The sequence below is a fragment of the Rhipicephalus microplus genome, chromosome 3, assembly GCF_043290135.1.
Source record: "Rhipicephalus microplus isolate Deutch F79 chromosome 3, USDA_Rmic, whole genome shotgun sequence".
NCBI lineage: Eukaryota > Metazoa > Arthropoda > Arachnida > Ixodida > Ixodidae > Rhipicephalus > Rhipicephalus microplus.
Genome location: NC_134702.1, coordinates 271,369,697 through 271,388,745, shown reverse-complemented (window position 1 = coordinate 271,388,745; position 19,049 = coordinate 271,369,697). Strand labels below are relative to the sequence as shown.

The 19,049-nt window shown below is 45.5% G+C and overlaps 1 protein-coding gene across 1 annotated transcript in view; it reads left to right on the top strand.

Moving 5' to 3' along the window:
- The window catches only part of LOC119167957 (vacuolar protein sorting-associated protein 33A), a 177,170-nt gene that overhangs the window by 110,018 nt on the left and 48,103 nt on the right, over window positions 1–19,049 (top strand). The window contains exon 10 of the mRNA XM_037419419.2: window positions 13,236–13,315. Coding sequence (XP_037275316.1) covers window positions 13,236–13,315 — 80 coding nt within the window. The remainder of the gene's footprint in view (window positions 1–13,235; window positions 13,316–19,049) is intronic.

Below are 19,049 nucleotides of genomic sequence, written 5' to 3'. Positions count from 1 at the left end.
TTTACACTCAAACTTCATATTCACAAAGTTGCATCTGTCAAGAAAAAATAATTTTTTGTTATATACAAAATTTGTTATAGAGGCTATTTCTATCACTGTATTGATTGCAAGACTATTTTTCATTTACTTCGTTATAGCCAATATTTTGTTACAGTATATTGTCACGCACCAAGAGCCGTGAAGACAAGACAGGAACAGCGGGGCAGAAAGACACGAGCGTGTATCTTTAAACAAAGCGCTCACACACACTTCTTCTTTGTTCTCTTTTCCCTTTTCGGCTCGCTAGGGCTTGCCGGCTCACAACTCTAGGTGGCATTATTCCCCCTCCCATTAGAGCATCGACTCGATGCTCATACACAAGGTGACAGCAGGGCCCATAAGGGAATAAAAGGAAAGTGAGAAACAATACTTATAGTGCACAGGGCATATGCAGGTGCAAAAAAAAAAAATGTCTGTGGTTGGTCATAAGAAAAAAAAAAAACATTAATACAGTTCAAAGTTCGTTCGAGACCCTATGGACAACGAAAAAAAAATGTTTGCTGCCCTGGCACAATAAGGCGAGTATTACTGCGTAAAATAAGGTTTTAAGCGGACGACATGCACAATCTCTGTTCGTGGTGAGTGGCGCTGGGTCATTGCCGAGCCTCCATCTGGAATGACTTCGTAGTTGACTGCGTTAAACCGCCGTAATACTTTGTAGGGTCCGAAGTACTTGCTCATGAGTTTCTCGCTGAGACCTCGCCGTCTAACAGGAGTCCAAACCCACACTTGGTCACCAGGTTGATAGGTAACTGGTCGATGGTGGATGTTGTACCTTCGGGAGTCTTTACATTGCTGCGATCTTACGTGCACGCGAGCTAGTTGACGTGCTTCCTCTGCATGCTGAATGTAATCCTCAACATCAGGAGTTAGCAGCTCGTGCTGGTTGATGTCACAAGGAATCATGGCGTCTAGCGTGGTTTGCACGTCTCGACCGTAAACGAGGCAGAAGGGTGCGAACCTTGTCAATTCCTGGGTTGCGGTGTTATACGCAAACGTTACGTACGGCAGGATCTCGTCCCACATTTTATGCTGCACATCCACGTACATAGAAATCATGTCAGCCAGTGTTTTGTTTAGCCTTTCTGTCAAGTCTTTACTCTGGGGGTGGTATGCGGTTGTCTTACGGTGGTTCGTGTAACCGAGTTTGAAGATGTCGTCCAACAGTTTTGCCGTAAACGCTGTCCCTCGGTCAGTGATGATGACTGACGGGGCGCCGTGACGAAGTACTATGTGGTGCATGAAAAACTGGGCGACTTCAGATGCTGTACCGCGTGGCTGTGGCTTCGTTTCAGCGTAACGCGTCAAATAATCAGTTGCGACGATGATCTACTTGTTTCCAGAGTGAGACAAAGGAAACGGTCCAAGAAGGTCCATTCCAACTTGGTCAAACGGCGTACGCGATGGGTTGATGGGTTGTAGGAGGCCTGCAGGCTTCACAGGTGGTGACTTGTGACGCTGACATTCGCGGCATCATCCTTCCACGTAGCGTTTCATACAAGCTGCAAGTTTTGGCCAGAAATATAGCTGTCGTACCCGGTCGAGCGTCCGTGAGTATCCCAGATGGCCGGATGTCGGCTCATCGTGGCAGGCTAATAGGATATCATCACGAAGGTCTTGAGGAACGCCTAGAAGATAAGATCTGCTGCCGGTACCGGTGTTTTTCATGTATAATATGCTGTGTCGTAAGCAAAATGACGGCCACGTACGGGAAAGTTGTCGAGGAACCGACACGGTGCTGCCTTCTAAATGGTCGATGATGGGCCTTAACTCGGGGTCCGCTCGTTGCTTACTGAGGAGGTCCGCCTCACTGAGAGTCCCCAGGAAGGCACTGTCGTCTTCTACAGCTGTATGGTCGAATTCCAGAGGTGCTCGTGATAGCGTGTCGGCGTCTTCATGCTTTCTACCCGACTTGTATATGATGGTGACATCAAACTCCTGAAGTCGCAGACTCCATCGTGCTAATCGCCCAGAGGGGTCTCGGAGGTTAGCCAACCAACATAAAGCGTGGTGATCAGTCACAACTTTAAATGGGCGCCCATAGAGATAAGGCCTGAACTTTGTAATCGCCCATATTACCATGAGACATTCCTTCTCTGACATTGAATAGTTGGTTTCGGCACGTGATAAAGTGCGGCTCGCGTAGGCGATCACACGTTCGTTCCCATCTTGTGTTTGCACCAAGATAGCTCCGAGACCAATGTTGCTTGCGTCAGTGCGCACCTCTGTGTCAGTGTCCTCATCGAAGTGACCAAGCACAGGAGGGGAAAACAATCGATGTTGCAGTTCCGCAAAGGCAGTCGCTTGTTCATCAGTCCACAGAAATGGGGTGTCATCACGCGTAAGTCTGATGAGTGGCTCCGCAATCTTAGAGAAGTTTTCGATAAAGCGGCGATAGTATGCGCAGAGCCCCAGAAATCATCGAAGACTTTTCTTGTCTGTCGGAGCTGGAAAAGCGGCCACAGCGGCAGTCTTCTCGGGATCGGGCTGAACGCCTGCAGCGCTCACAACATTACCCAGGAACTTCAGTTCTTTGTAGCCGAAATGGCACTTCTCAGGCTTGAGGGTAAGGTCAGCGGATCATATAGCTTCAAGAACACTTCGAATGCGATGAAGGTGCTCGTCAAACGTTTTTGAAAAGACGACATTGTCTAGATAGATGAGGCAACTTTTCCACTTGAGGTCAGCGAGAACGGTATCCATAATTCGTTGGAATGTGGCCGCAGCAGAACAGAGACCGAATGGGAGCACTCGGAATTCATACAGACCATCAGGAGTTACAAAAGCAGTTTTTTTGCGGTCACGTTCATCAACTTCAATTTGCCAGTAACCACTTTTGAGGTCGATTGAGGAAAAGTACTTTGCTCGCCTCAGCCTGTCAAGAGAATCGTCCACTCGAGGCAACGGGTACACGTCTTTCTTTGTGACGTTATTCAGCTTCCTATAATCGACACAAAAGCGAAGTGTACCATCCTTCTTCTTTACAAGGACCACTGGTGATGACCAAGGGCTGCCTGATGGCTGTATTACACCGTCTTGAAGCATTTCCTTCACTTGCTTTTGAATCACGCGCCGTTCAGTTGGTGAAATTTGGTAAGGCTGTTGCCGTATAGGGTGCGCGTCGCCGTAGGTGATAATACGGTGTTTGATAATCGATGTCTGACGGATTCTCGATGAACGAGCAAAACAGGCGTGGAATTCAATCAACAGGTCGTTAAGCCTTCGTTTGTTTTTGTCAGAAAGCGTTGAATTTACGTCGACACACTGGAGAGGTGCTTCGGCATTATCGGTCGTCTCGGAAGCAAAACACTCAGTCACATCGGTTTCTGGGTAGGCATAGGCGATGACAGTACCAGTGAAAAGGTGTCGGCGCTCGTAGCTGAAGTTTGCAACAAGAACCTCGCAGTGGCCAGCCTGGAGGTCTACTAGGCTTCGTGCTACGCAGACACCCTGGGAAAAGAGTAGGGATCGATTGCTCTTTGCCACCATTTCAGCTTGTGCTGATTCGTTACACGCCACTTGAACGATAACACTTGAGCGAGGTGGTATCATCACATCATCGTCAATTACATGCAGACATACTCGATCGTGGCTGGGATTATGCTCTGGTGTGGCGCTTTTTGTTGAAAATGTGACGAGGCGTTGTCGAATGTCGATGATAGCACCATGCTCCCTCAGGAAGTCCATGCCAATGATCAGGTCTCGAGAACACTGACGGAGAACGCTCAAGCTGACAACAAAGGTAAAACCACGAATCTGTATTCGTGCTGTGCAAACGCCGAGTGGCGTGACGATGTGCCCGCCAGCAGTACGAATTGGCCTGAGATTCCAAGGCATCGTGACTTTCTTCAGGAGAGAAGCTTGGTTTTCACTTATTATAGAAAAATCTGCACCCGTGTCAACTAAAGCACTGACTTTGCGACCGTCGAGCAACACTGGAATGTCTAATGAAATCTTTGCGGAACCAGCTGGAGTCGTCGTCGTCGGGGTATCGTCAGTTTGCGGAAGCGTCGGTAGGAGGCCTTGAGCTTGTCCAGTATGAGCGACCTCGCCCCTGAAGGTCGCTGTGGTTAGTTTTCCCGGCGTGGACTGGGTGACCGACCCTGCACCACGCTCGAATAGGTACGGCGATTAGGAGAAAATCGCCGCGGTGACGGGGAGCGTGACTGGTGCAAGGACGACGAAGTTCCGCGCTGCTGAGCCACATACTCTTCAATTTCAGGGGGCCGCTGACCAAACCTGGGTGGCGGTGAGTTCGTCGAAAATCCGCTTAGTCCAAGTTGCCAGTAAGAACAGTGTCGGTAAAGATGCCCAGCTTCGCCACAGTGGAAGCAGAGAGGACGTCTATCTGGCACACGCCAGACGTCTGATTTTCACGAAATCGGGCGAGGTGCGCTGTAATATGGCGCCGCTTGAACCGTCTGCAGCATGGCTGGGGCCACGGTGGGATGCGGGATTGCGGGTGTAACAGGTTGCCGTAAAGCTTGAGCATACGACATGCGGGGGAAGTCACTGGTTGGTTGATAATCCCGCATGAAAGGAGGTTCTCTTAAGGCATGCTGGACTTCATCTCGGACTATGCTGGACAACGAAGAGATAGTGGGCTGCGAGGGAACTGACAGCTTCTGGAGTTCTTCGCCGATGACTGAACGTATGACCTCTCGGAAGAAATCCATTTGGCCACCAAAAGCTCCCAAGTAGTTCGTAGTTGAAGCGTTGAAGTGCCGTTCGTATGATGGGGCCCGCTGCCTAAGAGTGCTTTCAATGGTGACAGCTTCTCTGAGAAATTCGGACACAGTCTTGGGAGGACTGCGCACAAGCCCACCAAAAAGCTGTTCTTTCACCCCGCGCATGAGGTACCGTACCTTCTTTTCTTCTGGCATGCCGGGGTCAGCTCGGTGGAAAAGACGCGTCATGTCCTCGACATACATCGCAATCCCATCATTCGGCAGTTGTATGTGGGACTGCAGATCGCGCTCAGCTCTCTCCTGTCGGTCAGGGCTCGCATATGTCCCAAGAAGTCGGCGTTTGAAGTCTTCCCACGATGTAAGAATACCTGCCCGGTTCTCATACCATACACGTGCGCCGTCCAAAAGACTGAAATAGACGTGCCGCAGTTTGTCTGTGTCGTCCCACTGGTTGTGCACGGCAGCGAACTCGTAATGAACGAGCCAATCTTCGACATCTTCAAGTGCAGTGCCATGAAAGGGATTTGGCGTTCGCGGCGTGAGTAAGGTGCAATGAAGCGGCGTTGTGCCGTTCGTACCGTTTGGGGGTTGGTGTCAGTAGGGCTGGTCGGAGCTGCCATGTTGTTTACAAGCAGTCCAAACTCGGGGGATTGCCCTCGGATTCTTCTGCTGGCGCGGTGCACAGGAGTAGCCACTGGTACGGCACTTGCGTTCTCGCTATATGGAGGAGTACGGTGCATAGATTATCCAGCACTTTCACCAGTTTGTCATGCACCAAGAGCCGTGAAGACAAGACAGGAACAGCGGGGCAGAAAGACACGAGCGTGTATCTTTAAATGAAGCGCTAACACACACTTCTTCTTTGTTCTCTTTTCCCTTTTCGGCTCGCTAGGGCTTGCCGGCTCACAACTCTAGGTGGCAATATTCTATATTGAGGTTTGAGTGTAGTTGTTCATTCCGAATACTTGTCAACAACTTAAATTCAAATGGAAGGGAATTCTAATGCCGTAATATTTGTTAAAACATTACAAGTGGCTCAAAGTAAGCTGCCAGGGGGGTAAACCTTGTAAATGCTCTTCTTCTGCTAGTTTTGTGTTATCCTGCTTTCGTGAGGGCAGGAAGTTATAAAATTCAGATAAGGCAGTTGAAATGCAGCTTGCTTTAGTAGTGAGCCTGTAAACATTTGGGAAGGGAGAATGTGCCTAATGCATCAATGCAGCAAGCCTCATCACTGTTGTCGCACTGCAGTTTTTCATTTTCACATTTTGGACTTGTTTTCTCCTGTTCCTTAGGGACGCATCCTTGGTGGCACCATGATGCAATTTCATAATACTCAACCAGGTTTTCTGTGTGTACTACCTTTTGGGTGTGGTTACTTCATGCATGGTTCAACCTTTACTCATGATGAGGTTTGCAGTGAGTAACGCTTTGTGCTGTGAACTGCCCCCTTTGCCTTCTCGTTGAGTCCCGTACAGTCAGGTTCATCAGTAAAACTTGCGTTGTGGCTAGTTGGTACATACGAAGTGAACCTCTAATTGTGCTATTTGCGGGAAAGTCTCTGCGGCTCAAAGCAGCACGCTTTGTCAATGCCTTGTACCTTGGGAATGTTTACCGGTTGCACTGATTGAACCTTCCATCACCATGCATGCCGACCAATCAGAGTAAGCTGACGGCCCATGCTCGCAGCAGCTGCTGCATGTCTGAAGTTATGGTGCTCAGCTGCTGGCCCAAACCTAATGGTTTCAATCTCGCCTGCGGATGTTGCATTTTCAGGGATGTGAAATTGCTAGGGGCGGTGTACTCGGAATAATGTTGAAAGAACCCCGAGTGGTGGTCTGAAATTTTCGTAGTCCTTTATGATGGTGTACCTTATAATTGTATCATTGTTTTGGCTCATAAGCCTCAAATTGTGTGAACAGTAAAATTTGGGGTGCAAGGTGAATTTGAATGGTAAAGTTTGAGTGCAAATAGAATATTGTCACATGGTGTTGACATGGACAAAGGCAGCAGGCGATGTCCAGGATGAAACTCTTTATTTGTCCGGGAAATGCAAAGTCAAACTGTAGCAATCCACACTATTGGTGGCGAACAAAGTGTCAGCCGTTGATACACTGATCATCGCTGAAACATGCCATCTTTTATGCAACCCACATTAAACTTACCAGCCTTAGCACTGGGGCTCGCGCAAGCTCTGTAATAAACTTGACTTTTCACGTTCTGTGCATCCTAATGAAATAATTAGGTTTGTACAAATACTCCGATTTCAAATACTTTTTAATACTATTTGATATTTGATTTGATTCATAATGTAATTTTACTGTTCGTATTTCCCAAAGCCAATGTCCAATTGACCAGGCCCCTTAAGATTCTACTGTGCTTTACCTCATGAGACTCACGTAGTCTCTGTCACAGTCACAAATGTAGAAAACACTTGTTCCAACATGGATATGATATATGTGGTAGAGATGGGGGCTCAGTTAATGCTGTTTAAAACCTGAATTTGAACAGGAAATCTGAAAAATCGGATGTCCGAGATTTTTAGCATTCTAAATTTCAGATGTTCTTATTTGGGACTCCGGACACAAAGGGAGCACACCCTTGTCCTCCACATTAGTAGGGCCTCCGCAGAAGTTGAAAGTGGAGGAGAGGCTGAAGAAACAGAATCTTTGTCTATCACATGTAAAGTGCTGTTGGCTACACATTGGTTGTTCCAAAGCTTGTTATAAAACAATTCAGCCCGTGCGTTGCCTCCGCCTTGATAAGACAACTATGAAACGCCACTTTCAACCTTCATCATCCTAGTCTTCATCAACCTAGTCAAAAGAAGCACTTTTGTGTTGTTGTTTCGTAAGAACATTGTTGTAAGAAAATGTCACACTGAAGCAACAAGAGAGGCGCCAAGAAAGGCAATGTAATTTTGGTGTGTGGGAAGGTCGTGCTTTTCTCCTTCATTTGAGCTTATGCTTTGACGCTGTGTATTCTAAATACGCTTTGTTTCTCTGAGTGCCTCCACAAAACGTTCTGGAGGAGGTGCTGGTGCATACAAGAATATGCTTAGGAATCTTCTCCAACATTTTTTTTCAGCAATTTTTGTTATTTGAATTAACTTTGCACTCAAAATCTTGCTATTTCTCAGCTCTAAAAATAATCTCAAAGAGCTGCGAAGCTTCCTGGGGGTAGCTTTTGGTACGAAATAAATACGAGAGACGGACAAGTGCAAAGACTGAAACAACTTGCCCAACAAATCACTCTGCTGAGGCTTTCTGAACATTGCGATACGACCTGCGCAGTTTTCGTCACAGGGGGCTACACTGGACCAGTGCACGCTTTTGCAATCCTGGCTGTATCAATGCTACCTTCTTAAATAGTAGTGCAAGATATAGCCAACGACAAAACAATTTTTTTGGTACACTTTACACCGTATGGAATTGAAACTGGACAGCTAGCTGTTGTGTAGTGACACGAATAAAGTAATGTGCGTTATTGGTACATGTATGAAGAACCTGATATTTCAATGTCTTTATGGCGATACTAATGAGTCTTGTAATGCACGCCGATTTCAGAGCACCAAGACATCGTACGCGAACATGTTTAGCAACACAAGTTGGTTGAGTATAAAACAAACGTCCGTGGTGTTAGCAGCAACCATGGCAGATGTAGTGAATGTGCACACTTTAAAGCACTGGCTGATTTCACGGTGGTACACGATGATGTGCAAAGGCACCCAATGTGTCTTCTCTCACGCTAACTGACGAGAAATTCCAATATCTCTCTTGGACAATAATAAAAAGCATCTAGGTCTAATCTCGTCATCACATCTTTGCAGAAAAAACTTGTGCTTCCCTGGTTCTCCATCCCTCTTTTCATCACCCTCTCTATATTTGTCAACGAACAACAAACCAACTGTTGGCAGTCATTGCAGGTCCTCATCTTTGTCTCACATGTTCTTTTGTGTATCTTAAGCCCTGTGTATTTTACGGAATCCGCATCAAGGAGCTTGCCCCAACAGTGCATATGTGACCTTAAGGACAGCAAAAATATACAGAACTGGCCAGCAAAACAAAGTTCACTTTCTATGAGGGTGCCTTGTGATAATTAACTATTAGATTGGGCTAGCTGCTAAAAATCTACCTTTGTGGGATGACATACAGACTTGTGTCAACCTTCTTGTGTATGTCGGTGTGTAATTTGGCATCTCCTTCAAAGATGGTGCATTGTGCTTGCCTTCTTTTTTTTTTCATGTGGTTGTTTACACAGGAGTGTGCCATAGTTTTAAAATAACATTTATAAGTACTGTGGTTTTATTTTTAGCAAATGAAACTGGTATATTTACTTCGAGGAAGTGTGAATGCTTTTAACATACTAAAACCATGTATTTCAACCTTCGTCAATTAAAAACGTTCGACATTTTGGAAGTGTTTTTGGAGCCAGTCAGCATAAACATTGTTTAATGCAATCAAACTCTTGTTGATTTGGTCATAATTGACTGCAGCATGGTTAACTTGCATAACCCTGTGAGTGCGCCGAGCTTAAAGTGCCTCAAACATCTAACACCACAAAAAGTGAAAACGATGTATGTAAACAGCTGAAATCAGGTGGTGCAGTTTGCTCTGCCATCATCATCATTGTGAACTATGCAGTAGCCACCAGAGAAGCTAGAATGCTTTGTGCCTATTTGCACTTACCACCCCGTATGACAGCTCATTGGCCATGGGTGTTCAAAAAGGCATGGTCGCAATCTGCAATTGTGTTGTTGAAACTAAGGCTTCAGCTGCCACAACAAATTTCTTTTGCCTACCCGTGACAAAAAGTATTGTCATGTGCATGTGGTGATGGTGGTGGTGGCGGTGATGGTGGTGGTAATTAGGGAGGGGTACAGAGCACATTTTGGGCTGAGACACAGGAGTCTTGCACTGGGGTTGCACTGTGAAAGAAGTCACAGGATGACGGAAATGTTGGCTTTTGCCCTGGTCTTACAACAGTAATGTGATAGCTGTGCCAATTGTGCCGAGCTGCGTCAACAGATGAAATTTGCTTTCATCTTTTGCTCCAGACATGCACCAAGACATTGCTCTCGCAGCCTTTTGGCAAAAAGACTGATGAGCTTGCAAACCACATTTGATGTAACTATTTCATTTTGAGTGGTTATTGGGTTATATTGGAGAATGCTATGCAGCTCAAGTATGTGCTGGGCTCAATCCCTCCCATACTGCGTAAATAAATTATTATTATACTGCTTCTGGAGAAGGGTGTTTTGAAGGGCCAGTTGGTACATGATACTGAAGATGACAGGATATATTTGGCGGCTCTTCTCAACGCAATCACGTTAACCAAGGAATCCCCCAGTGATGACTGCTTGAGGTTTTTAGTTCTGGCGCTGTATGCTGTATGCTCGAAGTATGAGCGCCGGGGTCTCGTAAGGGCCTTCTTTCGTTCACACAATGCTCGTGAAACGCGGAGTCACCTTAGGTGATCTCAGGAGTGCTCTGAAGAGGTCCCCGCTCTCATCAAGTGCAACGAAGCTTAGGTGCCTAAGTCGAGCGGCTGAAATGCGCCGGCTACCCGACTGAATTACTCAGTGCCTTGGCAACAAATCTACTCAGCAAGTTTTTTTTAGACGTTTCACTAAAATATGCCTAACACAGGAAAGACAGAAAATTTCTGTCTTTCGTACACGGTGCGAGCTATGCGCTCAAGAAAATTGTTAGCGAAGCAGGTGTAAGGCTCGTTTTCTCGGCTTCCCTTAAGCTCGCCCGCATTTGCAAGAAAGTTAGTGATGATAGCCCCAAGAAGTACGCGTGCGTCAAGAAACACAGGGCGCAGTACGTAGAGTGCATAAACAATGTAGTGTACGACATTCCGTTGTCTTGCCTCTTCTATACTGGACAGACCGGTTGCTGTTTGAACAACCGCCTGAGAGAGCACACAGATCATCTTAGGACTTCAACAAGTAGCATATTGGCAGCCCATTGTTTCTCATGCGGCTGCACCTTGCTCTTTCATAATTGCAAGGCACTCTCAAAATGTCATAACTAGACAGAGCAGGAAACGAATGACGCTTTCCATATTAAGATGAAAGGAAACGTGAGCCTTCACTCACCCTCCTGGAAAAAGAGATTATGTTTTTGAGCGCTTAACTTGGTCATTTCAACTTGTGGCAGTTTCGTTTTGCTTTTCATTTTTATGTGCATGTGATGGTTTTATTCTTAATTCTGTTTTCAGCTATATATTTCCCAGTGTAATAAATTTACACACAGTTCTTCATCAATGCTTGTGTTGTGTTGATCATTCTTTCTACGTTCTGTTTTTGCACTGTTCCCTTTAGTACTGCTACTGAACCAAACTGCAAAATTACATGATGGTGGTGGCGGTGGAAAAACTTTATTAATTGTCTGGAAGATTTGTGGCCCGGGCTCAGGTCTCCCATGTCGGGACGTCAAGGCCTTGCCTCTCGGCTGATTCACGGGCCTGATGATGAAAACTTTATTTTGGTTCAGAGAAAACGCAGGAGAGACCCCCGAACCACTGGCTAGTCTCACGTAGGGGCCGCCAGGCCGAGCTTCGCAGCGCAACGGCAGAATTTCACCAAGCAGCGAAAGCACGAACGCCATCAGGATACATTACAATAATTAAGTTTCTAAAAATAGCTTTTGGGTTGGAGAAGATCTTATACAGCAGTCTTCTTTTCGATCGATTCCTGTAGTGAGCAGTACATGCATATTTTTCAGTATATTCCTTATAGTTAGTTTTGTTTACAAAAAGTGTAGTACTGTTCATTTTTCTATAGCTAGATTGTTTTACAAAAAAAATATAGTACTACTTGTTGTTATAGACTACTGTAAAAGTTTATGTAGGGGGCTCAATTTTTAAAATACTAACAGAGAGCTGAGCTAGTTTGTAGGTATTCGTGTGAACAATTCGAGACATGGCGAAAAGAGGTAAGTCATGGAAAAACGACGTCTTGACTTCCCTCTTGTGTCCCTGTCTACTTAACTGTATTTGCAAGTAGACTGACCATTTGCCAGTAATTCCACAGGCTGACCATGGATGTTGCCTGAAGAACCAAGGCTTTCTTTCTCTGAACCAGTCTCAGAACTTGCGGAAATAAATACAGGGCCTACTATTGCCACCACTTTTATGGAGCACACATTATATTTCTACCACAAAGGACCAACAGTCAAGCATAGTATTTTTTTCAAGTGCCCATGAACCAGGATCTTTAACAATTTCTCCACAACTAGCAAAATGCCATCAGAATATGTAGTTCATCTGAGTGATAAACACAATGTATGAAAAGTTTACACAGCAGTCAAACTAAAGCATCAGGAAATGGATTGGTGGAAAAACTAATTCAAGTTTATTTGCAAATATGACGTGCATTCCAGGACAATGTTAGGTGGCCTGAGGTCACACTAATGAAGAAACTTGGGGCGGCCTGTCGTAAAAGTAGCGCAGTTACTTAATGTCATCTTTTAAGGTATGTTAAGCAAGCATGCATGTATTTGCGCATAAATCTATTCTATTGAACATGTGGAACAACTGGTGCTGCCTAGAGACAAATATGTGTGCTGGGTAATGTGCACTTGGCAACTGTGCCAAAAGGTTGTTACACCACTCTGAAGCCAGGCTCTAGATAGGCCAGAAGCTGCGCTGAAGCGGCTTTGATTGATCACATCACTGAAAACAAGTACAGCATTTATGTATTCATCAAGAAAGTTAAAGTGTTTTGATGTAATAGGCATTGGTTTATTGCTTGCTTGATTTTTGAAGGAAATATACCTTCTTAGGTCACGAGAAACGTTTCAGAAAGAAGACAGATAGGAGAGAGTGCATTGTCCTATCTGTCTTCTTTCTAAAAGATTCTCTGCGCATTGAGAAAGTATATTTCTTTCAGAAATGCAATATCAACCAGCCTAAGTAGCCACTCTTTTGTTTGCTTGATACTTTGAATAATTTGCTTAACATGGTATTGCTCAGGTTGACCTCTCTGCCTTTCTGTAAATAAACCTGTCTCTCTCCCTTGGTCAACACGGACATCTTTTTCTTGTCCCGTGAAACCTGAGTGAATGAGCCCTTACTGTAGTAAAATTCCAGTGTGAATCAATCTGAATAGCCAACTTCGCATGAAAGATACTCAAAAAATGAAATAACTACGCACAACCCTGATGATTATGTGTATTGCTTGTATGCATGTTTCCATTGAACTGCATTCGACATGGCTGTAGGGCCTGTGCTCTTTTTTTTTTTTTTTTGGCAGGGGTGTTTTCTTTCTTGATGAATTCGTATTGGGCTTCCTTCACAGCCTCCTGCTGCTGTTAATGATTTCTTTCTTTGACAAATTTTGCGTCACCACACAACTAATACTAGCCTCGTTTCCAAGAGAAGGCCCAATGATGTGTGTGTTTATGTTGGGACCAAGAAGTTTTGTGTGCGGCTAGGCCGCCACTTGACAAGCTGTCTTTCCTTGGTGTGATGTTTTGTATCTCCTTTCATATAACCATGACACAGAATTCATGAATGGTGTTGACACGGACAAGGTGCATTCTCACATTGAGGACTGCATCGCTCGGCAGGAGGACATTGTCAAGGTAAGCAGACATGGTCATGCTAAACTGTGTATTTCAAAGGTGAATTGCAGTGAGTGTTTAGCTAAGTGACATACTTTTTTAAGCCATCTTTGTGAAGCTTTTAATAGTCATTTCCTCAATCAGAAGGCTTTCAGAGGCACTTGCCCAAACGGTAGTACATGTGCCTAGAGTTGGTCTCGGCACGTTGCCTCAGATTTTATCACAGTTTTATGAGCTCACAACAACGATCGATTTTGATGGCATAGTTTTTTGTTGCTAGTGGTGTCTTTCACGCATCATTAGGGGGGGGGGGGGGACACAGGGTTTCAGCGAGAACCGAACCAATGCCGTAGCCATCAAGCCTTGTGCCATGCTGCCGCCTGATACTTCTACGCAAACTGGTGCCATGTTGGGCAAATAATCACGTCAGCACATATGGTGGTGCATGGCGGGGAGCATCAGGCATTGCACGATACTCGTTGCATAATTAATGGGTGGAATAAAAGCTGAAAAAGGCCCAAAAAAACTCATTTCTTGAAAATGACATTTTTCGTTTCTTCAAAGAGAAGGAATAAACTTCATTGAGAACCAGCCACTCGAGTAGCGGGGCCTCCCACATCGAGGTCATGCCTCCTTGTTGTCTTACGGGCTTGCTGAGTGGCCCATAGCTGATGTTTCAGGTGGGAGCTGCACCAGCCAACGCGCCATTTCGACAGAAGGTATCGGTATTAACATCCTGATATTGGAGTTGACATTCCCACAGCAGGTGTGGAAGCAATGCTACTTGTGTCATACATATTTTACAAATGCTGGTTGTGCATATGCTAGGGTAAGTCTGACGATGTCACAAAGTGATAGGTACGAGTTGGTATCAGGCACAAAGGAAGATTTGTCAAGAAAAGTAGGATTATTTGGTAAGGTCATTGTAGCTGGTGAGACAAGCATTTTCTTTCTATGTGCCTGTAAATTTCTTCTGTAATATCATTTTGGCTGTCCAGATTTTTGGTGCCATTAACATACTGCAGCAGTAGGTAAGGGCTTAGAGGTATTCTTTATGAATTGCCTGTAGTTCTGTCCAGAACGCTGGTATTACTGTATGAGCACACCATCAAAAATGTTCCAACATGGCAAAGGAAAGTGTTAATTCATCTAAGGACATCCAAGGAAGAGCATGCTTCTCTGTTTATGGTTTAAACTGTAGTTGCCAGCCTAGTAACCAGGCTCATTTTGTGAACCTCGTTGGGTATCAGTCCAAAACTCTTGAGTGAGAAGGAGCAGTTGAGTGTGATTGCAATCATGCTAGGAGTGTCTGGCTAGCACTAAATAAGCACCACTGAGCACCAGTGGGATTATATTCCTGGTGCGTGCACTTGAATAAGTGCACATTCTACTTTGTAATAGAAGGAACAGTTTGCTTTTGGTTTTCGCACTTTCCTTGAAATGTAAATTTATGACCATTCAGTTTCGAGGCTTATTTATGGGACCTGCAACACTTATTCTCTCGAATAACACAAACATGGGTGAGTTTGTAATGAGCACTCGCTTCAAACTAAGCTTCAGTTTGAAGTGGTTGCTCATCCTGTCTAGACCATCTCTTCATTCTTGTCTCTCCTGCGCTCCCAACTACCATCGTGAATCATTCATCTTGCCATTGAAAAATAATTATGCTCAGAATTTCGAGAACAAGCCTCTAAAATTCATCAAAATTTCAACAGGATGCCGAGGGCTTGTGATGGAGTGCGCGAAATGCAATGTGCGCACCATGAAACAAGTTCGAAGGCAAGGAAAAAGAAGCTGGCACGGGCGTGAAAAAAAAAAACAATAAATAACCGAAACTCCAATTGGACGCAGCCACAGCGATAGTTGGAAGCTCACGAAGGGAAAGAGAGGAAAAAGAATCAGTCGCAGCGGTGGCAGAGAGAAGACAGCCCACGTGTCAGGGCGGTTTGTTTTCGAAGCCAAGCCAAGGCTTCATCGTCCGGTGACTTGAGGGTCTCTAAGGCTGCCTGGTGATTCTAGCCATGTGTTGCTCAAGTACTTCGGCTGGGTTGACGTCCTCGTGCTTTTGGGCAAGCCAGAGCCGTTGGACTTCGAACTTGAGCTCAGACAAGGCCATCCAGCTGGGACTCTACTTCAGAGCCAGCGCTTCAAGTCCAGTGTCAACCGGCGCAGCGCCTACCGGCAGCCTAGGTATGCTGCTGATACAACCGGTCGTGTAGCTGCACGACGCAGATGACAAGGACAACTGCATCAACCTCCGTGTATTACGCCCAGTCACAAACGTGAGTGAGACCCCCACGACTTCACTACATACAGCGACCAACCGTGTTGTAGGAACTGAATTGTAGCTCTAGAATGATTAGGAACCGAGCAGACAGCATGTGCGTTTATTAGTAACTTAATCTCAGAGGTAGCATTGGTTGTGTCTTTTATGTAAGCTTTCATCTTTGTTGGGGTTACGTGCTCTTGTGTTATTGTCAATAAATGTTGGTTCCGAATGGGCTCGTCTTTCAGGAAGTGTCTTGAGGTAGCGCCTTCCAAGTAAATCAGGAAAACTGCACATTGTGCGAAGTGAAACCACAAAGTAACAGTACTTTTCAGAATGTAAAGTTCATTCTGCTGCAAAATAGTTAAGAAAAGGTTTGCATTCTTTCAATATTAGTGATTAGAGAAAGTTGCGAAATCATAAGTTTTACCTCTATTAAGCCCTTTAATTTCTACCAATACCTTGAACAATTGGGGTTCAGCCTAGGTTATCTGAGGAACTAAATGAAACTACTTGAAATTGGCAGAAAAAGCATCATCAATATAAAAGGAGAAATAAAGAAAGCAAATGTCTAAGTTGACTTCTTCCCAATCATTACTAGGTCTCAGCCATAGTTGTCACAATTATCTCTGGATCGCTTGTAGTAGATGAAGCTGAGAAAAAGACGGGAGTCAGAGGTGGGACAACAAACACATCTTCATCTTACAAAAAAGCAAAATATAAACAACTCAGAATTCACTCCAAAGGCTTTGAAACGTTAAAACAAAAGCTTTGAAACAAGAACCAAGTACAAGTCTAGTTAAGTGCTATGCTCTAAGCCAGTGTCTAGCCAAGACGGCTTCTCTCTAGAACCTCTCATGTGATCAGACATTCGTCGAACGTCTTACTATTCATGGCGTTGGCTTGGTAGCGGCGTAGTCTCATCGTGCCATCGTGTCCGTCGCTGACATTCTGGAAGTGGCCATATGGTTGCCATCTATCAGCATCTGATCCCCTTGTCTTCATTGCTTGCACATGAGAATGTGCAAGCAGTGAGGACAATCTTCTTCAGCAAATCTGTGAGTGGTCTGGCAACGTCGGTGAAGTTTTTCACAAAACGACAAAAGTACGAACATAAGCTGATGAAGCTCCGGACGTCGGATGTAGAACGGGGCACTGGAAAGCTACGGACGGCACGGATCTTTTACAGATCTGGTTGGAGGCCATCGCCAATTACAAGATGGTCCAGAACGGTAATCTGACGGCAGCCAAATTGACATATTTTTGAAGTTGAGTTGTAGCTCAGCTGTTCTGAAGACTGCGAGAATGGCGGCGAGATGGGTCAGGTGGCTATCGAAAGTAGATGAAAAAACTATCACATCGTCTAGGTAACAGAGACAAGTAAAACACTTATAACCACACAGTAGAGAGTCCATCATTCGTTCGAATATGGCAGGGGCGTTACATAGTTCAAAAGGCATGAGCTTAAACTGGCATAAACCATCCGGCGTAATGAAGGCCGTCTTCTCGCGGTCCATCTCATCGACAGAAATCTGCCAGTAGCCGGACCAAAGATCAATAGAGAAGTATATAGCACCGTGCAGGCAGTCTAACGCGTCATTGATGCGTGGTAGCGGGTATACGTCTTTTCGCGTGATCTTGTTGAGGTGGCGATAGGGAACGAAGAAGCACCAGGTACCGTACTTTTTCTTCACAAGGACAACAGGGGAGGCACAAGGACTACTTGATGGTACTACGACACCTTTGTTGAGCATTTTGTCAACTTCCGCTTGGATAACTGCGCTCGGTGTGGGAGACGCGATAGGGGCGTCGGCGAATAGGACTGGCGTCACCAATGTTTATACGGTTCTGAACGGTGGATGTTTGCCCTCGAGGTCTGTCGTCGAAATCAAAAATGTCGGTATATGATGCGAGAAGGCAATAGATGTCGTTGGCTTGTGCAGAATTGAGATCGGGTGCAATCATCTTCGAGAAACGATTTGGCAGGGAACAGGTGCTGTCAGCTACAGGAGACTGAAGTAAATCAATCTCAGTGGTGAGAGCCACTATTTCAAATTCGTCAGCGTTAGATACGCTGGCCAAGAACATGTCTTGAGGAAGCACTTGAGGACACAGGCTAAAATTGAGAAGTGGGAGCGAGGTACAGTTGTCAGTGACAGTCACAAGCGTATGGGGAATGGCGATGCTGCGACTCTAAAGGGCATCGGCGAAAGGAAGAAGGACATATTGACCATCGGGTACCTGTGGCTGTGCGTCAAAACGATGTATGTGGCTGCCTGAGGGGACAGTTGCACATCCTGAAGAGAGCACAGGCGCGGCAGTGTGAGGTTCAGCAACTGTCTGAGACAGCTCTAGCTGAAGGACGCCGGTAGCGCAATCGATAAGAGCAGAATGATTCAAAAAGAAGTCCAGGCCTACAATAACGTCGTATGGGCAGTGGTCAATCACGGCTAAAATGACAGAAGTAGTGTGGTCCTTTATACTTAAGCGGGCAGTGCACAGTCCGAGAACCATCAATCACACAAAGCATATGTGCAGCCCCTGGTGTCAGAACTTTCTTTAAACATGTGCGTAGGCTTAAACTCATGATTGAAATGCTTGCACTGGTGTCTACAAGTGCTTGTACAGGTACGCGGTCTACTTAAATGTCTATTACACTTCGTCTGATGGGAACGGAGAGAGGATTTGTTGCAGAAGTCGTCAATGCAGCACCACCTCCAGGGGCTGCATTTCTCAGTTTTTCGAGACGATGTGGCCGGAAGCCATGCGGCACAAGAAGCGCAGTGCCTGCGGTGAACGAGACTGGTGCCCACGTGGTGAAGGCGAGCGCCTGTGCCCAGTGTTCCGAGATTCGTCAACGACATTAGACTTTTCGACAGGTGAAAAGGTGTGGGCGGTACCGTCAGAACAAGTCATATCGAACGTTGCACAAGGTGCCGAGGACAATGTGTTGCGGCAGTAACAAGCAATATGTCCAATGCGGTGGCAGTTGAAACATATTGTCACGATGATTCACAAGTACTGGGCGATTTATTAAACCACCGAGTAGCTAGCTCTAGGAGGATGCGTCAGTCATGGCTAGCTCTCGAGCAGAGAAGAAACACGCGATCTTCTTTTTTCCACCACATTTAGAGCTGCTCTTGCTGTCGACCCACTACATGCTGGTGGCATTATCCCCCCTTCGGAAAATAAAAAAAAAAGTCCTAAAAGAGAAAAGAAAAGTACACAGCAGCACCGCGATGCTACGACGTAGGCACGTGAAAAGAAGAAATTGGAAATTCGGATAAAGTGAAAGTAGAAATTGAAGAGCGTGCCAATATAGGAAAAGTCAATGAACGAGAAAGCAAGTTCCAAAAATAAACAAAAACACAAATAATGCTGTATGGTAAAGAAAAAGTTACGGACAACGCGCAATAAATGGTTTCATGCGCAACACATGAACGACGGCCGGCCTCGGTCGTGTCCTGCTCCGTGCATGCGGTGTTGAGT